A 24,056-nucleotide genomic window follows, 5' to 3' on the forward strand; every position below is an offset into this window, starting at 1 on the left:
CTCCAGGCGCTTCTTTGGGAGCCAACATTTTTGCCAGACTGACTTACCACAATAATGTGAAGACGAATGTCTTGTAAAAAAAAAAAAAAAAAAAACATTTATGCAATCTTATTTTCAATTCACTGTCCAATTCAGTAGTAAAATGACAGCGGGTCATGGGGAAATGAAAATGAAATTGTCTTTAATAAAAAGAAGATATTTTCTAATTAAATAAACAATGTTATTCAAAATGTTTACATACAAATTCAGTGAAATATTAAAATCCACAGTGATGCTAAAAGTGCACCTTCAAGACAGTGATGGCAAAAACAGACAACCTATGAATCATTAGTATTATTTCTATATTAAGTATGTTATTATTTTCACCAGATAATACATTCAGAGCTCCACAGAAAGTCCAAAGACAATGAAATCACATTTCATTAGTTGCCAGACAGAACAAACATAATGACAATTAACATATTTTCAAGTTAGATTATCATTGTACCACATGTAGTGTAAATTTCTCTTATCAGCCTTATTATATTTATTATATTATAGTTGGCCCTGTTTAACCTCCATTGATCAAGCTGTTTACCAACAATAATATGATTAGAAATGTGGTTCTGTGGTATTTGAAAGACCTTGAGAAAAAAATGCAGACATGTAGTGTTTTAACATCAAAAGAACCATTTGGTATCTTTGTTTTGGTCCAGCAGTGACAGAGTAAATTACGTCATGTTTCATTAGCAAAACCTACCACAAAAATATTCTACAACAAAAAGTTAATTTAATCCTTGTGTTTAATAGATCCACACTGCCTCACTGTTTCTGTTCTTACCGAAAGAGCAGTAAGTAGATTCCATTTAACCCGCTGTGCACTTATAAAATAGAAAAAGAAAAGACAGAACTTGGTCTACGAACCATGTTACCAGAGAATCAAGGCCCATATTGTCATACATAATATCTTGGATTCAACAATACTGCTTGTAATGTATTTCCAGTACACATACTGTATTGTATAATAGTTACCATTTTGGTGATACTTTTCTCTCAGAGGACTCACCAATGAAGAATTGCATTGTTGGAGGTAAACAGAAGGGGGAAGCATTGGTGAATATGGGACCATGGTGTCCTGGAATGATCCAGTGTGAGTGTACTGTGTATGTATGCATATGTGTGTGTGTGTGTGTGTGTGTGTGTGTGTGTGTGTGTGTGTGTGTGTGTGTGTCTCCTATCCAAAATAGTAGTTGGTGGGGACGAAGGGCATTTTGCTGACGGTGGCGGGCACTGCTTTTTTCCTGACCTCAACCTGGATGGCTGTTCCGTGCTTAGCGAATGTCGCATCCACGTAACCCATGGCAATGTTCTTTTTTAGGCAGGGAGAGGGGCAGCCGCTGGTCACCTCACCTAAATAAAAAGGCAAAGAATAGATTATACCTTGGAAATCTCTGTCTGACACCCTTACTGGCCACATCTTCAGAGAGAAAAAAAGATAGCAAGCCAGAATAAAAACATTTGGTAGAAATTTTAAGTTATCCTATTCTATGGTTCAGGTTTACTTCTTGAGCAGCACACTGACTCATTCATTAACTCAATCTTTGGCTACTTACACTTTACATTCATTCACTCGTTCATTCATTCAACCACTACATGCTGGAACTGGCGGTATACTTGAAAATAAGGATTATTTTCAATATTAATATATCTCACAATTTGGCTTATGCATACAAAATAACATATGAAAATCTGTTACAAAAACTAGAATGAATAGAATTTATATTAATCACATTGATATGGTATTCATGGTATGATGTCAAACTAAACTAAACATTTTAAATTAAATTTGATATAGTAAAGCCACAATGTGTAGTATTTGCAAATGTCTGACTTTGGCGACCCCCAGTGGTAGTTCCACAAATGACACAGCAATGCATGTTAAAAATTCTACACATTGTGGCTTTAACATTAACTTTTTTTTGTGTCAGTGTTTTGTGTTATTTTAAGTCTTAAAAAACTAAATCCTGTTAACTTTATTGTTAACTTTATTTCATGTTTACTCCAGCAGTGATTTCCTTCCACTGGTGTTGCACCACCCTTAACTGAAATACAGAGGTACCACAGCTCTCTCATGTCCACCACTTCCACCGTGTTTGTTTTCTGACCTATGACCTTCCCATCAGGGCCGAGTATGGGTGTGTGTTGTCTGACAGGGGGGCCGGTAGACACCAGACCGACTCTTTTCCTGGCTGTCTTGGCTTTGATCTGAGGTACAATGATGTCAGCGCCAGGGAAATCCTTGGCCTGACGCCGACGCTTTCCTGTGTATGAGAAGACAAAGCTCAAGTAAAGTATATTCAAAGCTCAAGTAAAGCGCTAAATGCTTCACTATGTTCACCAGATGGACGCTAACTGTGTCTGTATTCCATTTGGTGTTGAGCAGGTAGTGTACTATGGGTTTTTAGAGCCTTTTCACTGGAAACAGCTGGCTGCTGTGGCTGGAAATGACGCTATGAGAGTGCTGACAGTGAACCAAAACAGTAAAGTTGTAGTCCAGACAGCTAAACCATGAGCTGTAACTCGCTAAAATGAAGCTCTGTTAAAGGACAAATCCGGCGCAAAATGAACCTAGGGGTCAATAACATGGGGTGGTGATGGCGCAGTGGATATGACACATGCCTTTGGTGTGGGAGATCTGGGTTTGATTCCCACTGTGATACATCAACCAATGTGTCCCTGAGCAAGACACTTAACCCCTAGTTGCTCCAGAGGCGTGCGACCTCTGACATATATAGCAATTGTAAGTCGCTTTGGATAAAAGCGTCAGCTAAATGACATGTAATGACATGTAAAAAATGACATGTAATAACACATGTGTACCGAGTCAAGCGTTCTCTGGGATTTGTTTTCATGCTAATCGAATGTGACCAGTTTTAGCGCAAACCGCTAATTAGCCGAACTTCTTCATCTTTTTAATAAACTGTCTGTACACTTACAAAGTTCTCAATGCTTCGGTTTACATGTAGGGACCCTCATTACGCTACCATTGAAGTGTGGTGCCATTTTGAGCCTTGTTAGTGGTATAGAAATAGCGATTTCTTTTTACTTTACCCTTGCCCCGACGACTAGCTTTATAAGCTAATTAGCGCTTTGCGCTAAAACTGGTCACATTCAATTAGCATGAAAACAAATCCCAGAGAACGGTCGACTCGGTACACATGTTATTAACCCCTAGGTTCATTTTGTGCTGGATTTGTCCTTTAAGCCGAGGGGATATCCAGCTTTGGGTGATAATTCTCTGTAGGTTCAACGCCTCTCACGTTACACACTGTCAATCGATACATTTTTATCAATATAATTGAATACAATTACTAAAAATATTTTTGTAATGAACACTAAAAGCTTACCTATGGTCCAGACTAGGGTGCCCTCCACAGGCGTGGTGGTCTCATCTATGTCATTGCCATAGAGACAAAGCCCCGCCTCCAGCCGCAGACTGTCCCTGGCACCCAGACCGGCCAGCTTCACTTCGCCGTTAGCCAGCAGCTTCTCCGTCAGCTCCACCACACTGGACTGAGGGACGGAGACCTGGGACATAGAGACACAGACAGATTGTAGCGCTGGGTCTCCATCCAAAGAGATTTAATGGAAATGATGAACTGGAAACAGCTTTTTAACTCATCCATATTGAAATGAAAGTCTGCCACTGGGGCATTTTATAAGATATATTAGTATTAAACAGATGATGGATACAAGAAATGACATACAGTAGTGTATAGTCATTCTACTGTATTTTGTATATAATTACCTAATATGTTGAGGAAGCCTATTTATCTACTTCAGCATTTAAAGAAATTCAACTAATTAGCATCTTATTTTACAGACATCTAAATGTACTGGGAAGAAAAACACAGAGTGAGTCAAGTGAGTCTTAGCACTAAGGGAAAGATGAGTTTATGGACAAAGAAAAAAAGCCTGATAAAGAGAAGAAAACTCTCACATTCCCTCTGTTAGACAGAGAGAGACCCAACCACAACCATCCTGATATCTACAAACCATTAATCTGGAATCAGGCTGCAGGTTTCTCACAAAAAGAATATTTGATGAGTGTTTAACAGTGTTAACAAGCAAAATATCACCATGTTAAATGAAAAACAACTAAATGGAGCTGAATGCGGTACTGTGACTTGAGGTCTGGGTGTTAAATGACATCAAATGCAGGGGCGTTTAAATCGGGAGTCAACTATCAGATACAAAGAAACATTCACTTTTGTTTTCAGAGAAATAAAGTGATTTCTTTTCTGAGAAAAATGGCACCCAGGAGAAGCAAAAGGTGTGCATACACAAAACATTTTTATTGTTTATTAGCCAGTGGCTGTGCTCTGTGGATGGTAATGTCTGTCTATTGGTCTGTCAGTGTGTCTTTGGTCCCTCTGTTTAGTCCAGACTGAAATATTGTATGGATTGCCGTTGAATTTTGCACAGATCCTTATGGTGGTATCCAAACGGATGAATCCCACTGACTTTGGTGATGCCCTAACTTTTCCTCTAGTGCCACCATGAGGATCACATCTGTGATCCTGAGAGATACGTCTCAGAGAGAAATTCAGTAGACACATTCATGGCGGGGGGGGGAAATCTACAAATGTGAGAAAGTAGCAAAGTAGAGAAAGAGAGATTCTGACCTCCACACCGTCCTCTCCAGTGTATCCACAGCGAGTGACCCTGCAGCCAGGAATACCAAACACAGTGGCCAAGGTGGAGGTCATAAATGTCAGCTTACTGAGGTCCTCTTTCAGCCCCTCCTGGAGCACCTGAGACATGGATGGACCTGACAACACACAACTCAACTGATAAACTATCTACATAAACTACGACACGGAGAGTCCTACACAAAGGATGTGAAATAGCCAATGAACAAGGGATTCAGTGAGGAGCAAAAAAAAAAAAAATGATATAATGAAACATACACTGGGGAAAGAGAAAAATGAAATAGAAGGGAGATCAAGATAGAGGGAGGAAAACAAGATGAAAGGCAGAAGAATGATGGGCTGACATGCAGGAGAAAAATAGAGGGTGGAGGAAAGGAATGAAGTAAGGAAGAATATTTTACCTTGCAGAGCAATCAGCGCTTCATCAAGAAACTCCAGATCCACATCAAAACCTGCAGCTTTGAACTCTGCCAGTCTGGCCTAATAGACAACACACACGCACGCACACACACGCGCGCGCAAGCACACACACACACACACACAAACGTCAGACACTCTATAGAGTCTACCACACTCCAGACCTGTCTGACTACACTCACTCTCTGTCTGCATATTTACCTTCATGTGAGCCGAGTCCTTGTCGGCGCAGCCAGCGTTGGAGACTACGTAGAGGTAGCCCTGGTCTGTCTTTGTCACAATGAGGTCATCAATAATCCCTCCTTTCTCAGTGGTGAAGAGGGACAATGTACCCTGGTGAGGGTGGGGAGACAAAAACATAAATGGGTGAATATGTTACCTAATGCAAAGACTCATTCACAATAAATGTGTCTTAGATGATCCAATCATAGGGCTCATTATTTCTGTCTTGGGGTGGTTAACTAAAGTCTTTTTGTAGCAGAAAACCTTTGGATTCCTTTTCACCTGGATTTTATCCAAAATTGGTTTAACCAAACTACTCCTTTTTTTTAAACTTTAGGTATTTGTTGTCAAAACTGCAGTCAGACAGTCAGTAAGAAGTCGCATTTCTCCGCTACATTTGTTTGGGGTTTAAAGTAAGACAAGCCTTTTTGTCCCTTTATGATGTTTTGTCTTGAAATGTGGACTTAGATGGAGATGGGCCCTGAAATGCCACAAAACATTGATGCTTTCTTTTAACACAGTCAGTGTTATAGAATTATTTCACTTGTTATTTCAACTTATATCACTTGTACTTTCTTTTCCTTTAACGCTGCTATAATTAGCCAACTCTGCAGTTCCTCTCAGCTGAAAGGTGCATTTTAGAGTCTTTCAGCTCATTGTTTTGGTACGCGGGTCCACAACTTTTCTGTTTTGTTTCACTCACACTGCTTTCATCAGCTTTGTTTCGAGATGTAATGGGCAGCTGTTTTCAGCCAAAAAAAAACGCAAAAAAATACAACTCTGTACTACTTGCTCAGCACCAAACAGCACACAGACACAATTAGCGACTAGCAGGTAAACATAGTGGAGCATGTAGAAGCTAAAGAGCCATATATTTCCCTCAGGAGTTGGTGGAGAGCAAAAAGAAGCAAAAAATCGAGTACTGGACCGACATTCATCAGGTGGCCATAAACACTCCAAATGAATGCTCATGTATCTGCTGAATGTTTAAATACCCAACTGTTAGCTAACAAGTTCCCCGTATCAACTTAAAAGATTATATTATGTCTATGTAAGTGGACAAACAAAATAGTTGTTGCAGGTTGAACATGAAACAATTCTTCATCTCACCTGGTTGTCCTTGAGTTCTGCAATATCTGCGACTACCAGAGACTCCATGAACTTCACCCTGTCTTTGCCGTGTACTTTGGTCTGACAAAAAAAAAATGCAAAGGGTATATTTAAACACAGCAATAGCAATTTGTTTTCTGGTGGGTTGGTTGGTGGATCAAAACAAATCTAATTGACAAAGTGCTGTTTTTTTTTTACAATGATGATGTATGTCTATGAACCTGATATGTGAGTTTGTACAGTATATGTGTATTTGTTTACCTGTGTTCAGGAGTGTACTGTATGTATTTGTGTGTGTGTCCGTTTACAGTCGTCTGACCTGCAGCATGTGGCTGACATCGAAGATGGAGCAGTGCTCTCTGGTGTGCATGTGTGAGACGATGTGACTGTCTTTGTACTGGACAGGCATACTCCAGCCTGCAAACCCCACCATCTTTCCCCCCTGCTCCCTGTGGAAGTCAAACAGCGGAGTCTTCTTCAAGTCAGCCTGGGGGTGGGGGGGTGGAATAAAACAGTATACTTAATGTAGAAAAAAAAGAAACACAGGGAATACAGCGAGTGAATTTTGATATATTAATTATAATACTAAATGGTTGAAATGATGTATCTTACAGGTGCTGCAATTAGGATTTTTGAATATCTATACAATGTTTAAATCGTCAGTGATGTTTGTACAAATACTTAAATATTTGATTGTTAGCCTATATGGTATTTTTAAATGTAATAACAATCCAACCACTGTAACGTATTGCAAGATGCTTATACTTGTCAAATGGTAGAACGATAGGTCAGTCCTTTCTACGCTGCCGTGTTCTGTTCTTTCTGCCATGCTTTCTGACCTTTGAACCAGCCAACGAAGGGGGTTATTATCAGTGCAGCAGCAGAATTGCATTATGGGGCAGAGTGTGTCGGCACTTTACATAACACTGTATTGTTTTGTTGTAAAACTGTTCAAGTCCAAAGTCAGATATTAATTTTAATGAACAAAGGAGAGGTGGTTATTACAGTTGTAATACACACACACACACACACACACACACACACACACACACGTGAAAACACACATCCACACATCCACTTAATGAACTACTACAGATTACAGAAATGTAGTCTATTTACCCATTTTGCTTTGTGCAACACTCCTGACATATTATGTTTGACTGATCATTTAGAAAAATATACACAAATAAGAACTTTATCTTCGCAGCAGAAAATTGCAGAAATTTTGGTCATGCTGCTGATCATTTTATTAATAATCTCCTCAGTGAGAGCAGCAAGGAAATTAATGAAAAGCCCCACATTGAGATAGCAGAGATCATGCTGACAGACAGTACTGTAGAGTCAGTCACTCGTGGTTTTAATATAATCACGTTGTGCAGCTCAGTGAAGTGAAGCAGGCAGAGGGAGCGAGGGAGTCTGCTGGGACAGATGTACATTATGTCTGCATGAACTGACTGCTGCTGTGACAGTGATACACTTCGATGTCATTATTGTAATATGCAGTAACACTAAAAGAGCCAGGGATTTATTCTGAGGTTTTCTGGGGTGACTTTCAAATGATAGCCAAAATAGCTCCAACATTGACACCACAAACACTCACTGTATAGGCCTACTGAAAACCTTGATTTTTTTTGCAACCTAAATTTAAAATATATCCAGGAAATTAGAAATCTGGCATAAAGCATACTACTGAGGACACATTATATGCCTAAAATCTGTATTGAACACTAGAGGGCTACAGATAGCCTACTGTAAAATAATCAGTATTGGAATATTGTACTGATAACATGAGAGATGCAAACTTAAAAGGTAAGAATGTTGAAAACTTTGTACCACATGTCATCATCGCGTCAAAAAACTGATTAAGCTGCTTTAACCAAAGAAATGCACAAGCACTTTGGATAAGTTTTAGCGATAGAAGTCTACCGTGCCGCGACACTTCACGGTCCACTTACATCTGCACTTGAAGCCTGTCTCTTCCCTGCACATCCAGCTCCAACGACCCGCAGAAAACCGTCCCTGGAAGCCCGCAGCCCGAGCCCCGAACCCCCGACACCAACCAGCAAACGAGCCCACATCATGCCACCTGAGTCCCCGCTAAACTCTCTCTCACACACACGCCTGACGGACGGGTAACACTTCCGCTGTGTTGCTAAACTACGGAGCACACTCTGGAATTTCTGCTCTTCTAGCAAAAAAACACATAAAGCAGCAGCGATTGGAGGGAGGCGCTAAGTCTTGTGGGATATGTAGTTGATGAGCCTGTTTGCCCTGCAGGAGTGCACTGTTTGATGATTCGCCTTATCTTATCAAACAAAGATAATATATGCAATTGTTCTTAAGAGGATGTGATGCCATGACAGATGCAAAAAGTTAGCAGGCTATCTCAGTTAGACCCATAGACTATAATATATACAGTCTATGGTTAGACCCCATCCTACTGTTTCCTCCTACTGGGAAGTGGCTGTCAGTGGGTCAACAGTGGCAAGACAACTGTGAACTAACAAATTACTTCTTTTTTTTTATCTCAATAGCTAATTTACAACATAAAAAGCACACATATTTAGCACACAGACTGATTTTGCACAATTTGCACAGTTGAGAAGTGACAGGAAACATCATGGAGGGTGTTAAATGGCCTATGCCTTAAATTGCTGAGCCAACAGGATCCTTACACACGCTATATGTATGGACTTTAAAAAGCAAAGTTACTTTTGATGTTGTTTTTGGAAGACAGTGCATTTCAGCTGCCTCTTCGTGCTGTACTGTGAATAGAGAAGAACTGTGTCCTTTACCAGCATTCATGTAGCTATAATATTAAAGCAGGTAGTATCAGACCAAAAGTCTCCATTATGCTCATTGTACATTTTTCAATTACAAATTTTACCGTAAAAAATAGGAAATTATATGTCTTAGTTGGATTTTGCCAATTGCTCTATTCTTATGTATCCCATGGAAATCAAGACATTCGTCATCTGTTCACCTGACTGTGTACCCAATATTTGTCCATGTGCATATTTGTGTGTGTGTTTATCCCTATGTACCCCATCATGCCCTCCACCCAGATCATTGAGTCATCCTTTGGCCTGTGAAACTAATAATACCCCATGCCTCTGCAGCTATTTTCGGTCTTGAAGGCCTGCAGGGTTGGGTGTGTGCGTGAGCATGTTTGGAGGGGGGGGTAATAGGGCTGAGAAGACTTGCTCTCTCTCTCTCTCTCTCCATGTCTATAGCTTGCTCTACCTTTCTCGCAGGGCAGCGAGGGTGGGCTAAATCAGAGCATAGACACACACAAACATACTTTGTAGGAGGGGGTGGCCTACAGTTGTTCAGTGACACACAAACCAGCAGGACCCTGAGGCAAAACCTGGATGTTCCCTTTTGCTTTCATACATCAAGGATTTTACTGGCAACACTTACTCGTTTGTTGGGATTTCATCTGAGTTTCAGTTGGATTACTTTAGTCATTGTGTGGCTCCTGGATAACTTGTGTGGATATTAAATGTATCTCATTGCTGCTTCTGTGGGTGCTGTTTTGGTAATCGGGTGTCTGAGTGTGAGGAGACTGGGTGAACAAGAAGAGCGACAGATTGACAAGAACAAACAAGCAAACACAATAAAACCCAACACAGCTCTTGTTCGTGGTGACAGATGGTAAGTGGGAAGAGAAGAACAGTATTCTCTACACCTATTTTATACAATAAAAAACAGACCTGATTTGGTTACACTTGATTTTGTCTTGAGTAGAGTAAGGTAGCCTGTAAATCAGGTAGTCATCCATTCAATCATTCAGTTAGTCATTAGACAGGAGCCTGTTCTGTCCTTTGGTCCTTGATTTAAAGTCCAGCAACATTGGGCCTTTATGGGACTGACAACCAGCTCTATTAATAGCTCTGATAAATCAGCTATTCACATGACCTGTTTGTTTTGTCTTGAAATAGAAAACAAGATGTTTTCCTGCCCTCTCACATGATACATCCTTACATGCCGGCCTACTGCTCTATTTTTGTTTTAACTACAGAATATCTTCTAATTCGCTCCCTCCTTTCTCTTCCACTTTCAGAACCAACCCATTCTTATCTCTATTAATTACCAACATATTTGAGATTTAGATGAGATGGAAATAGATCCAAATAGAACAAACAATTCCATTCATTAATGTAAGGCAAGTAAATAACCACCTCGTATGAAGCAAGCAAGAAGAACTTAGAACTTAAAGTGCTTTTCACAGGTCTAACTTTGTATTATCAACACACAATAAAAAGCTGACCTTGATAAATCACTAAATCCCTCCATTTACTTTGCGTCTCAGTCTTGGAATGAAAAAGTAGCATTAACATAAAAAAAATAATTTTTGTGTAGCTGATATTATAATTACAAACTGGTCAAAAGCCAGTTATGTTGTTGAGAGCCCAATTCCCTCCTACACCATCTTAGTGGATCTCTTTTTCTTAAAAGTTTTTTTAAGAAGTTGCCTCACATGGCCTTTGGAAGATAACACACCTTTAGGAAGATTATACAGCTTCCAGATATATCCACTGGAAAGGTGTTGACTAGTAGAGTGTCATCTGGCAGTCTAATCATTTATCAATCGCTCAAGAGGAGGCGAGATGTCGAGGCCTCCTTCCTCCCAGACCACCCCTCAGTTCTACAGGGTCAGCGACAGAGATCTCACCGAGATCGAGCTACATTCGGTGGACTCTATCAACGATCTTCACCGAACACACCCCGAACACAGCCACAAAGGTACACACACACACACACACACACACACACACACAGCTACAAAGGTATACACACACACACACACACACACACACACACACACACACACACACACACTTCGAACTAGCTACAGAAGCACCCTCACATTAACACTCATTCACTCTGTCTATGATTTCAGGGACGAGGCCTCCTCGTCCTGCTTACTCCCCCTCCTCGAATGGGAATCTCTACACAAGTGACATGACAGCTGTCAATCAAAGAGGCCGTCCAGTCAGCAGCAAATGGCAGAGTCGTCTACAGGATATGTTGACACCCAGTTCATCGCGTGCCTATGCCATGGGCTGTGCTATTATCACTTTGCTTCTGCTAACAGTGTTACTCATCTTCTACTTTTTGGGTGAGATTTTATATTCATTCACTTGCATTCGTTTCCCCTGATATTTCCTGGATAATTTGTATTTCCTGGATCTATGAATTACGCTTCACCCAGTTTGTTTCTCCAGATGTCTTTGCATGCATCATGTTACTTGCAATTTAATTTTTTTTACCTCAAGCTATGTAATGTAATCACTAGAAAGTTTTAAAATATGTCTGTGAACTGAACTCAAGATGGACAAACCACATACAGAGGTCTATGGGACAAACTCAGTATGCCTTTGTGTCTGTTCCGCCTCCAGTCCAGCAGGGCGGCGCAGTCCGGATGCTGACTGAGGCAGTGAGGGAGAAAGAGGCCGCAGCCACAGAGCTGTCACTGCTGATCCAAGAACTGCAGGCACTGAGACACAACCTGACAGCCATGAGAGGAGGGACATAATATGGACACATACACACATACATACACTGGACATGAGATGCTTTAAAGTACAGTAAAACTGTTTTTCAGTGGATTTTTCCCTGAAGAGGAAACATTTGTTAGAATGTTCTCTAAGTGCTGCCTGTGTTTCAAGACGAAATCTAACTGATGGAACTATGTAGTTGAGAGAAAGGAGGTTTCTGAAAACATTTTTACTCTCTCTAGCCCTGGTAAGTTAACTATGAAAAGAACTTTTGAATGAACTAAAATACTTTTTTTCTCCGTGATGACGCTGTTATTAAAGCAGCTGAACTGGTTGGATTAAATGAATAGAGGCAGTATATCTCATAACATTGCATTAATGCACATTTAATGTCTTATGATTCAGCATTATTGACACTTCAACACAGTAAAAATGTGGTGGACTGATAAAAAGTAAAACTGACTTTGATTTGAAAGCCAAATCATTAAATGCGACAACAAAGACAATACTGTTTTCCAAGCATGTTTCTGTTAACTTGTTTTGCTCTTTCTTGATTAAAACAAGGTTACATTAAGCAAAGGTTAATGACTTCAACCGCAAATTTTAGCATATGATAATAAATATATAATTATCAGTTATTTAACAGTTCATACACTGTGCGTAATAATGTCATAATTGCTACATATCTTGCTGATTTTCACCAAAGAATCACATCTTTTAAAAAGGAGCAGATTTGAATGTCCTCAGACAAAGCCACGAGTTGTTACCTGCTGCAAACAGATACTGTGCACTGCAGTAAAAACAACTTCCTCATATGATGAACACAGCTTAGAAAATAAGTAGCTCATCTCTGGAGAATTAGCACTTTGAGGTGATGTTATTAAAATCTGATTTGTATGCATATTTATTTGTATTATGGATTTTAATATGAGTTCCACCCTTGTTTTAAAGGTCCTATGACATGCTGCTTTTTGGATGCTTTTATATAGGCCTCAGTGGTCCCCTAATACTGTATCTGAAGTCTCTTTCCCGAAATTCAGCTTTGGTGCAGAATTATGGCGTTTTTCCATTACATGGTACCTGCTCGACTCGACTATACTTGCCTTTTTTTGGTTTTCCATTACGAAAAAAAGTCCCTGGTACCTGCTAACAGGTACTTTTTTTAGTATCACCTCCGTCGAGGTTCCAAGTGAGCTGAGGCGATACCAAAAAGTGACGTGAAAACCTGCAGACTACTGATTGGTCGGAGAGAATCGTCACTAATCGCTGCGTCATCATTGCTAGCAACAGACGGGGGTGTCCTGAACAAACCCGCCATTTTTAAATAGTTTAGCCAGCGGTGTTTTTTTTGCTGCCTCCAGCTTCTTTTGAAACAACATTTTCTTCTGGCTGTGGCAACAGCCATATGCCAAGAGTCAAAAACAACACACCTTCGACATTCTGTGTGTGTGTCGCGTTAGGTCACGGCAGTTTCCTGCGGTGTCGCTATGATGACCAGCCACGCTCGCCTGTACTAAATCTGCAATGGAAAATGAAGCACGGGGCACCGAGTCGAGCCGAGGCGAGTCGAGCAGGTACCATGTAATGGAAAAGCGCCATTACAGCCGCTAGAGCCAGTCCCACAATGAACTTTCCTTAGGATGTGCCATTTCTGTGTCTGTAGCTTTAAATGCTATTGAGGAGGAGAGAGGTGGGGCAAGGTGGAGGGTCGGGGTGTGGTCTTGACCAACTGCCACGCTTCGCTTGTTTGCAAGCCATGATGTCTCTCTCTTTCTCATGGGCGGGCCAAATTCTCTGGGCGGGCAAAGCAGAGAAAGGGGAGGTAATATTTCCCCTTATGACCTCATAAAGGGAAGATTCCAGATCAGCCCATCTGAGCTTTCATTTTCTCAAAGGCAGAGCAGGATACCCAGGGCTCGGTTTACACCTATCACCATTTCTAGCCACTGGGGGACCATAGGCAGGCTAGGGGAACTCACATTAATGTTAAAAAACCTCATAAAGTGAAATGTTCATGCCATGGGACCTTTAAGTATGCAAAATAAACACAATTCACGTATTTATTTCCTTTAATTTATTTTGACATTACCACTTTACATTAAGAGCGACACCTTGATAGAAAAGTTTGGGTTACTTGCTCTTCTGTCTGTTTTCGTCCTTCTTCTTCTCTTGACACTCCTGCCCAGTCCAGCCCGGATAGCACTGACACAGGAAGTGGTTGTGAAAAGGTTTGCCACTGGAGGAGTCAGTGAGGAGGTTGATTTCATCAGGGTCAGAGGTCATAGCGGGACCAGAGGAGACCATGGAACTAGAGCTGGGGTGTCGCCTGGCGCAGCGTCCATTGCCGTGGCAAAGTTGGAGGCTGCAGCGCTTTGTGCCAGACCTCAGCGATTGGACCAAGGGACCCAAGACAGTGTGTATGTAGTCTCTGAGAAGTATGCACTGATGCTGGAGAGTGGGAGGAAGGCAGAGGGTTACACAGAAACACACACACACACACACACAAATAACCTTCTCACAAACATTACATACCTTGGATTTGGCAAATTTCAGTTCTCCCCACAGCACCACTCCAGCAGCTCCCAGCGCCGCACTCTCCCCCAATGTGTGCACCAGGTCTGTCTGCACGCACACACACACACACACACAAACAATTGGTACGTGTTTGCATGAGTGTGTATGTTTTTACGAGTTGCAACAAATCCCACCTTATTAAGAAAAGTGAGAGTGTGTGTGAATGCTAGCCTGGCGTAGGGAAGAACTGGAGTAGCATGATTGGTGTTGTTGCCATGGTGCCAAACAGACGCCACCCTCAAAGTCTCCAGCAGTCTGTGTCTGAGTGAAGAAGAAACGTCCATCAGTAACATCCTATGTGCAAAGCATTTAGTTCAACTGTAGATGAATAACTAGTTTTCATAGAGGCTTGGTTGAGGTTGTTCTTATGGCTGAAGCGATTTGATGCGTGTGAACATTTCTTCATGTTTCTTAGTTCTCTGTACCTGACCATCAGAGCTGCATCCGTGGATCCTGCCAGCCTTTGTGGCAGGTAGACGCTGGGATAGAGAGCAGTGGATTGACGCCAGAGCCAGGACAGCCGGTCATTTTGCTTTTTGGTCTCGCTGTGGCAGCGCCCTGTGTAGATTTGATCTGATCACACAAGTGAAACAAGAAAATACTTTATTATCAGTTATAAAATAATACAAGAAATTGCAACAACGGTCAGTGTTTGTCCTACCTGTCTTTCTCTTCTGCTTATTAAAGCAGGCAGGAAATCCGTAAAACCCCCAGAGTCCCTTGGGACGATCTCTGAGCGCCGACCGCAGCGTCTTCTCCATGAACTTTCGAGCGCTCTCCTCAAACTTTTGCCTTGCCAACGACGTCACGGCCCACTCTGACAAATCCGGTCTCTCTTGTCTCACCAGCAGCTTGGACTGCCTTTGGTACTCCACCTTGGTTCCAAAGTTTCTCTCCCACAATGGATGCCACTCTTCCCAGTCGATAACGGCTAAACCGGTGAAGTTTGGCTGCAGTGAGCCGGACATCTGCGTCACCGCAAGGGAAAGGTGAGCCGAGAGGTCGCCGAGCTGCGGTATCCCTCCGTTTACCTTGCTGCCGTCTTGGGAGAGATATGGATATTTCCCCAAGCGGTCACGGTAGAAGATGCTCATTTTCTGGAAAATGTAAAAAAAATTAAATAAATAATTAAATAAATAAATAAAATATATATATTATATTATAATATTATTTATATTATACTCTGCAGCTCAACAATGCTTTGTAGCCTCTTTTAGCTTGTTGTTTTGGTTTATGGCACATTTACTGTTTTTTTTCAGTCTCAGCACCCTCACCAACCCCGTTTCTAACATCAGCGGGCAACTTTATTCTGTTTTATGAGAAACTGGTTCTCCAGCACATCTATAACAACATCCCAGCCAGTATGGACCCTCACCAGTTTGCATTCAGAACCAGCAGATGCACTCAGCACTCACACATCTTGAAAATAACAACACCCACATCAGAATGTTTTGTTGATTTCAGCTCAGCATTTAATACAATCTCCCCAGAGAACAAACTACCACTCAGTGAAAGCAAAACTAAGGAGCTGATTGTTGATTTTAGGAAAAAAGGAGGCAAAGACACATCCCTGTCTACATAAATGGAGCAGTTTTAGGTTCTGGGAATCAGCATCACAAACAACCTGACATGGTCATCAAACATTTTTTTTACTGGGATCAGTAAATGATCACATCCCATTGGTGACACTGCATGTTCTCTATAAGTTTGTGGAAGACTTAGGTATTTGGCTGGTGGTTTGGGGGTCCTTCCTCAAAGAAAATGTAACTTTTTTACATATAAAAGAAATGCATTTTGGACCATTATTATTACCATATCTGTGTCTTAAATGTTGGAAAAGCTAGAGCAGATAATAAATAAATAACACTTAAAAAGCTTTAAGATAAAACTTGCTAAAGAAGTCCACCTCGGAACCAACTACAATCATTAGATCTGGAAACATGATTACATTCATTCATCTTAGGTGGTGCCCATAACGGCTTGGGTGCTGCGCCTAAACCTTATAAATGGTAGGGTAAACCCTGCACTGTACTTCAGATCAGTCACCTGTCCCTGGAAGCGCTGCTGTCGGTTCTCCACGATATCGAAGTGGCCCAGGTCCAGAGCGATGTTGTAGAGTTTGTGACACCGTGCTGTAGGCATGTTCCACACCACAACAAAGGGCCGGTCCTGCAGGATGGGACCTGCTGCCGCCACAGCCGGCAGGGGGCCGTGGGGGAGGACAGCTCCATGGGTGGAGGTTGGTGACAGAGAGGTGCAGGGGAGAGGAGAAAGGAAGAGGAGGAAGGGAAGAGTGAGGTGAGACAGCTCCATGGCTGCTCACCCACTGACGTGTCCTTCCTGACAGGAGAGAGAAATGGGCGTTGAGATGTATTGATGAGGAACCTTTTTGCATTGGGATAGACTTTATACATACAGACTGTTGTCCCAGCAATTTAAATACACACATTTACCAGTTATTAATTGGTTGTTGGCACTCTGAGATTATTTTAACACCCTGTAAGGTTTAATTTGATGATGAAAAACCCAGACACATAGAAAAGGTACTTGGAAAAATAAAGACTAAGGAATATCTTAATACATTTTCTTTATTTCCAGAATTTTCCATAATTGAAGAGTTATAAGATGCATCAATATAAATGAAGTCTTTAGAACTTTATTAAGACTTTAGTTCTCTGGCAGTTCAACAAGGCACATTCAAACCACAAACTGCTATTTAATAGACTGGATTTAGGGAATATTTCTCAGGAGCAGAGCTGCTCAAAAGGGCAAACGTAACGTCATTGGTTAGGTTGTATGTTTTTCTCTAAATTATCTTTGTTAAGCTTTCACAATCAACCTACACATCCAAATAAAGGGCGTCCTTGTCACAACCCCACCTCTTTCAAAAGATCCCCTCCTGACAAAAGAGTTCAATTAAGTAGTTAAACAAATTCTTTAAATTCTTTCTCCCCGCGTTGAAAAATCCAGGATGCAAATATTGTTCATTTCAAAAGTATTACTGCTGAACACAAGATGTCTCCTCCTAGAAAAGCCAAGTCTCAGTGTAAGTGAGCTGGAGGCTGTCACAACTCTGTTAGTGGCCTTTTTGGACCAGAATTAATTTCCGAAATAGTTGCAATGTCACAAAATCATCTTGTATGTAAACATCTCAAACCAAGATTAAAGGTAAGCGCAAAGATATACAGAGATCCACCAAGCCCACAGGCGCTCCACTACAAGCACAATCAATTCAGTTTAATGTGCAGTTCTATGTAATTATCTAAACCAGTTATTTGGAAGTGACAACAAGGGTTGGGTATATCTAACCAGCAACACATTACTCTTCTTTACAAAATATATCTCACAAGAATGATGAAAATAAGGCATTTGTACAATACATAGTGCCTTTTTGTGTGTCTGCTTCTGTATTGTTTTGTGTTATTGTCTTGGTGTTTCAGCCCAAGACACAAGCCTTTATACTGTAGACTGAGCTAGAGTGAGTCTAAATGTGTACCAGCAGTGAATGAATGTGTAAACGCAGGAGAGTTTTCTGTATTTCTTTGGCTTAATACCACATTTCTATCTTTCTCTGAAGTTTTCCACACTGCATATTTCTTCTATTACTCGTTCTCTGTTTGAGAGACCATTAATGGTGTGTGCGCTTCATACGTCATATCTACATATGTTTCTGTCTTTTGATGCGTGCACATATAAACATATGCGTTCCTAAGTGTATCTGATTGTGTGTTTGTCAAATGTCTTTGTGCATCCAATAGATGGGAACGCCTTTGGCGTCTCTGTAGGGAGTTTCAGTCAGTGTCTGAACTACAAAATGAGGAGGTGGAGGAGGGATGGAGAGAGGGGGTGGTGGTGGTGGAGGAATGGAGGGAGGAAGTGGTGGAGGGATGGAGGGAGGAGGTGGTGGTGGTGGAGGAATGGAGGCAGGAAGTGGTGGAGGGATGGAGGGAGGAGGTGGTGGTGGTGGAGGAGGAGGAGGAGGAGGAGGAGGGATGGACGGAGGAGGTAAACTAGAAGGTGGAGGTAACCCCACAACACAAGCACCTCCTTGAGATACTTGAGCATCCATCTTTGTCCGTGTTGGTTTCTGTGCGTTCGCCTCTTCACTCGGCATTCTGGAGAACCTCAAAAGAGTCTCCATGGGAACAAACGCTGTCATGGCGCCTGCGTTCTGCACCGGCATCGACAGCACGTAGCCAAGGTGGGCGTAGAAATGCTGCTTATCGTGGGTTGTCAGGCACAGGCGCTTGAACCCTCTGCTTTTGGCGTAGCGCTCAGTCTCCTCCATTAGAGTGCGGCCGTGGCCCTTCCCGCGCTCCGCCTTGGACACCACCACCGACTCGACGAACAGGCTGCTGCTGTGACCCACGACCTGGGACAGCCGGGCGTGGCCGAGCAGCCGCTCCGTCTCTCTTTGGCCCTGCAGGAGAACAAGGCAGACGGGGAATTCTGGACAGGACTTCTGCAGAGAGTGAAGCCGGGCGGCCTGGCTCCTCTGCCACTCAGAGTTGACTAGGTCTGCGCAGGGAAGCAGCAGGTCCGGACGCCGGTAGATTGGAACCGCACGGATCCTTTCCGGTTGTTCAGAGTCCGTGTGCACCTTCTCTTTAACTTCTCCATCCAATGTTGAGATCTCACAGACTTTCTCAACATATTGTGTCTGACAGTGAGATGTTGAGATGGGGTTCAGGTCAACGTTCTGCTCACCTCCGCTCTCCGGTTTGGAATTGGTTGATGTTATTGGCTCAGACCTGTGGTGATCAGGGTTTAACTAAAGTCAATCTTCATTCAACTCCTACATCTAAGTGTAAAAAATGTTAGTGTGTGAAGACACAAGATGTTAGAAAATGTTTGGAACACACAGTTCCTCATTTCTGCGGTTAGTCTGATCACATCACAGTCTGTATTACACAACAGGTAGGATGTCTGGAGAAGGTCGGATTGATCAATTGATCAATGCACTCTAACTAGGGCTGCACAATAGATAGATAGATAGATAGATAGATAGATAGATAGATAATTCAGGCTCTTTAGCTACACAAACAATACTTGTTAGGATCAATTTATTGTTGGTTTTGGTTTCTTTATGGGATTTGTTGACAGTAAGAGTATGACAGATATTAGATTTAGGAAATATTCTTTGCAGCAACTCAAACCTTTCTGAAATGAAATAAACAATGGTCAAGTCTACTCCTGTGACGGATCATTTTTACTTTTGTTGTTTTGCCTTGCTCCCCTCATCTTCTACTCCACCAACCCATGCCCAGATAAGACCTTCTTCTCAAGCTTCCTCTTATGCTGACCTATTTTAGCTAGACTGCGCGCACACACACACACACACACACACACACACACATTGATTGCAGAACTTTGAGAAGCACTATGTGCGTTGTTACACAGTGAGCGTGAAAATGCCATTTGAGCTAACAAACATTAAGCTGACACTGAGAAAGTAAAGCTGATCCTGGTCTGACAGTGTAGAACTGAGCCTGAGATGTCCTACAATACAGAGGATAAACCTTTTTGATTTATTTCTTTTTGCACCACTCGTAGTAAGGACCTATGCAAAAATGTGAGGGGTAAAAAAAAAAGCGCTAAAAAGTCTGAATGGGGAAGTAGACTTTAGCTAACACATCAACCCACAGATACTTTAGAAGGCTGAACTACAATGCTGTGAAGACATCCATAAAGTATACTGGTTTCTGTTGTTTTTTTTCTCAAATCTTTAGGCTAATCTGTGTTAGCTTATTTTCTTGATCTTAGTACATAAACATTCCTCAAAAAGTTTAAACTCTGATGGATTCATACGGTTCCCTCATAATCTCATGTCATTAGGCCATGATGTCAAAAGTTGGCATTTTGAAGCACAAAGTGAGCCAACACATGCTAGGAGATAGCCATATTGTGACAGTTAATGCTATCATACATCGCTAAGGCAGTTTTTTCACAGGATATAGTCTCAAACTCTATTAGGCCTTAAAATCAGCTTAAGGAAGCAGAGGCACAGAATTGAGTTCATCTTAAAGCTGTGAAGAAACACTGAGGAGTTTCTCTATTTTCAAAGTCTGTAAATGTTCGAAGAAAAAACTACGCAGATCTAAAATGTTTGGAAAAATCGCCATGATCCAAATATTTTGGGATTCATTTTTGTATTGCAGAAATAAAAACAAAGAAAAAAAAAATCCACCAACAACTAAAAGGTATGAACTCACCAAGAGAGAAAAGCTGAAGCAAAACTGTCAAACAGTTCTGAACGTGGTACTGTCTACTCAACGCAATTTTACATTCTCACAACATGCACACAAAAAAAAGAGGATGTTAGAAACACGCTACAGGAAACTGGCAATTGACTGATAATCACACAGATGACGACGTCAACCTATCAAAACCTTCACATACTGCATTTACTTTGACATGATGACACTTCAGATATACATCAGCAGAAAATATATTTTTTTTTTTTACCATTTATAGGAAGAGTATTTTAAGGTAGGAGTTTACCAGCATTAATTTATTACACTTAATAGGGTAGCTGATGAGGCCGTCTACATTTGCCTAAAGACATCAGTATAAAAGTAATATTATTACAACATTTAGTAGATGACTAAATGTCACTATCATTGTTAATGATAATGGGACGTTATTTTCTACGAACATGTGAGAGCTTATGAGTTTGACAATAGTAATTCATGGGTGTATATAAGTGACTTGATCCATTCGATATGGTTAAAAATCAGTCATCATCATACAATCAGTGGGTAGAGAAGGCGCACATGTACTGAGAGGTTTATGCCTCGACGAAGAGGTTCAGGGTTCGAATCCGACCTGTGACGATTTCCTGCATGTCTTTCCCCCCCTTTCTCACCTAGCTGTCCGATCAAAATAAAGACGCAAAAGCCCAAAATATTATCTTTAAAAAAAGAAATGCACGTGTAGTATTTGTGAACCTTAGCAAGACTGCAGTTTTATGTAACTGCACCTTGACAGGTACAACAATATCAAGAACTTCGGTCACGTTTTGACGTACATTTTTGTTTTTGAACAGATAAGGAAGCCCCGCAGTCACGCAGGGCATCAAAAAATTAGTTTATACTCATAATGCTCCTCTCCACGGAAATCTTTAGTAAAAGGCGAAAGATTTATACGATCTGAAGAGAAACAAGAGTGTACTAAAGATCAGTGAGCAAGTGCCGGACCCTATTCGCCGTCTTAGCTCCCTCTGTTACGTTTCATTGATACAAATTTAGAAGTACATATCAATTACATTATGTCCGACAGAAATATAACGTGTTCATGTGACACTAACCGCACCGCAACGTTTTGAGTGAAATATAAGTTTAAATAGTTTACTATATACAGAAATTGCTACACGCACGCTATGCATTATGGGAACAAGGCGACCACGGCCACGCCTCTACTTTTCCAACAGGTTTTCTTCAGTTAAACATCTTGTGTATGAAACATACACACCACCGTGTGCTTTTTCTTATTACACATCCATGCTTTCTTTCGATACAGTGACCTCATATTCTGAATTGATTTAATTTTACTCGGTAAATAAAGTGTTGTAGTCGGATCCATTTCTAATGACGAGTGATCATTTTATCAGTTTTGCTCTTGATCCCATAGACAGTATAGCTTCATCCAGCAAATCTTTGTTACCTCGTGTGGGCAGTAAAATAAAAGCATGTGGTACACGAGCAAGACACACAAATCCCATATCCATATAAACTATAATACGCCTAAATAATAAAATCCTGCAGCTTCAACCAGTAGTTAGTGTTAGTTAAGTACATGTAAATGACATGTAATTAAGTAAAAACGAATAATAACAAAGCCTGTTGTAAAAAGTGTCTCGTTTAACACATGCTACGACTTGAACGGTGGGCTTGCGTTGGTAGGAAAACTATAAGCTACTAGTAGCTTATAGTAATGTAAACCATTAGCTACTCTCCTCCCTTCTTCTTGTTGGCATCCACTTCCATGTAAGGTAATAAGACTACAAAATTGACAGCTGGAAGTAGCAGTAGTGCATGCTGGCTAGTTCATTAGCTTACATGGAGCTTTAGAAGTACATGCAGTGCAGTGACTGACATTCGTTAGATACTAGGAGGAACCACACGCTTACAGTTTATTAGCGAGCAGAACTACACTCGTTTGTTTCTCACCACACTGTAACGTTACCTACATCTTTAGTCTCGCGGCTGGTCGCCGGTGCTAGTCCTCCTCAGTGCTGGTGTTTTGACTGACAGCTGACCTGTGGTCGGCTTTTATTCTTGCAACGTGGGGCAACAGCAATGATAGCTGCTCCACGATCAGTTTCTAACATAGACCGTGTCCTCTTCTTTAAAAAGGAGGACATGTTGCTGCTGATATTCTCACTGGTCTAAGCGGTCATGTCTGCCACCCTGCGGATGGGAGTGTTATTACATAAAATAAGGCCGGTCTTATATTGTACATCCATGCTACTGTTACTGGAACTACATGTATAAAATAAATTAAAACAGTCCCACAGTGAAGACGATATATTGTATTGAGGTTAAGAATTATACATCTATAAAACATGATACTTATCAAACTTCTGTTAAAGCTAAAACATACTACTCAATTGGTATTTAACTGAATTTAACTCACCTGTGTAGCTGCATTTACAACAGTAATCTACAGTAATTACAACCGAAGCTGCTAGTCTGGTAGTTGCAAAAATGGCAAAATATTAACCTTGAGAAAGTCTGCGCATATCCTCCTAATTTTTCAAACAAAATGAAACTGCATTGACAAAGCAGTGCAGTTGTGTTAAGTACACACTCATCAACACTGACTGAAGCACACTTAACAGGATACAGTGGCACTCATAAGTTTATGAACCCATAAACCCAAGTTGACTAAAAAGAGGAATAAAAAAAAAAAATCATCTTTTGGAAATTGATCTTAATGTCCTAATTAAAAAAGAGGAAAATCCAACCTTTAAGGACACCAAATTTCTTTGTGAATGAATAATGTATCCTAAATAAATAAATAAATGTTCTTCCACAGGGGGCATAAGTAAGTACACCCCTATGTTAAATTCCCATAGAGGCAGGCAGATTTTTATTTTTAAAGGACAGTTATTTCATGGAAAGTACCCCATGCCAATCTCTAGGTATGGTGAAGGGTATGTGATGCTGTGGGGCTATTTTAATTCCAAAGGCCAAGGGAACTTTATCAGGATGCATAGTATCCTGGATCCATGAAATAACTGGCCTTTAAAAATAAAAATCTGCCTGCCTCTATGGGAATTTAACATAGGGGTGTACTTACTTATGCCCCCTGTATTTTAAGGAAAAACATTTATGTATTTACAATACATTATACATTCACAAAGAAAATTAGTGCCCTTAAAGGTTGAATTTTTTCCTAATTTTTTAAATTAAGGCATTAAGATCAATTTCCAAAAGATGTTTTTTTTTTTATTCCTCTTTTTAGTCAACTTTAGCATGGGCTCATAAACTTATGAGTGCCACTGTATTTGCTTCATGGCACCACAATCCGTTGCATCGAA

General features: G+C 41.0%; 2 protein-coding genes and 1 non-coding gene across 6 annotated transcripts; 1 reads left to right on the forward strand and 2 right to left on the reverse strand.

Moving 5' to 3' along the window:
* Positions 1-153: 153 nt before the first annotated feature.
* On the reverse strand, positions 154-22,859 carry amt (aminomethyltransferase). Of its 3 annotated transcripts, none has more exons than XM_036008283.1 (14): positions 22,704-22,847; positions 16,562-16,855; positions 15,177-15,612; positions 14,941-15,088; positions 14,576-14,776; positions 8,396-8,561; positions 6,760-6,927; positions 6,441-6,521; positions 5,310-5,441; positions 5,093-5,171; positions 4,665-4,810; positions 3,387-3,567; positions 2,145-2,300; positions 154-1,389 (listed from the first exon to the last, which is right to left on the reverse strand). In XM_036008283.1, exons 2-14 carry the CDS (start codon positions 16,826-16,828, stop codon positions 1,214-1,216), a joined length of 2,337 nt encoding a protein of 778 aa, XP_035864176.1. In that variant the 5' UTR covers positions 16,829-16,855; positions 22,704-22,847; the 3' UTR covers positions 154-1,213. The 3 variants fall into 3 exon arrangements, with proteins under 3 accessions (XP_035864176.1, XP_035864175.1, XP_031142393.2); XM_036008282.1 differs by lacking the exon at positions 22,704-22,847 and adding an exon at positions 20,728-20,835; XM_031286533.2 differs by lacking the exon at positions 16,562-16,855 and having other exon boundaries at positions 22,704-22,859.
* On the forward strand, positions 9,671-12,842 carry si:dkey-20d21.12 (uncharacterized protein LOC556245 homolog). Of its 2 annotated transcripts, XR_004899045.1 has the most exons (5): positions 9,671-10,094; positions 10,504-11,186; positions 11,344-11,562; positions 11,843-12,054; positions 12,094-12,842. XR_004899045.1 is itself a non-coding variant. In XM_036008298.1 (4 exons), exons 2-4 carry the CDS (start codon positions 11,051-11,053, stop codon positions 11,977-11,979), a joined length of 492 nt encoding a protein of 163 aa, XP_035864191.1. In that variant the 5' UTR covers positions 9,671-10,094; positions 10,504-11,050; the 3' UTR covers positions 11,980-12,842. The 2 variants fall into 2 exon arrangements, 1 of the variants encoding a protein (XP_035864191.1); XM_036008298.1 differs by having other exon boundaries at positions 11,843-12,842.
* Positions 21,568-21,683, reverse strand: LOC116041092. The gene has a single exon (XR_004102838.1). It is a non-coding gene; the product is annotated as a U5 spliceosomal RNA (small nuclear RNA).
* Positions 22,860-24,056: the final 1,197 nt, after the last annotated feature.

This window comes from Sander lucioperca, chromosome 12, assembly GCF_008315115.2.
Source record: "Sander lucioperca isolate FBNREF2018 chromosome 12, SLUC_FBN_1.2, whole genome shotgun sequence".
NCBI lineage: Eukaryota > Metazoa > Chordata > Actinopteri > Perciformes > Percidae > Sander > Sander lucioperca.

Coding starts and splice junctions, on each gene's coding strand:
- si:dkey-20d21.12 (XM_036008298.1), top strand. CDS start 11,051: ATGTCGAGGCCTCCTTCCTCCCAGACCACCCCTCAGTTCTACAGGGTC. Junction 11,187..11,343: donor CCCCGAACACAGCCACAAAG/GTACACACACAC, acceptor CTATGATTTCAG/GGACGAGGCCTCCTCGTCCT. Junction 11,563..11,842: donor ACTCATCTTCTACTTTTTGG/GTGAGATTTTAT, acceptor TTCCGCCTCCAG/TCCAGCAGGGCGGCGCAGTC.
- amt (XM_036008283.1), bottom strand. CDS start 16,828: ATGGAGCTGTCTCACCTCACTCTTCCCTTCCTCCTCTTCCTTTCTCCT. Junction 6,928..8,395: donor GACAGGCTTCAAGTGCAGAT/GTAAGTGGACCG, acceptor CCCCACCCCCAG/GCTGACTTGAAGAAGACTCC. Junction 5,172..5,309: donor AGGACTCGGCTCACATGAAG/GTAAATATGCAG, acceptor GTTGTCTATTAG/GCCAGACTGGCAGAGTTCAA.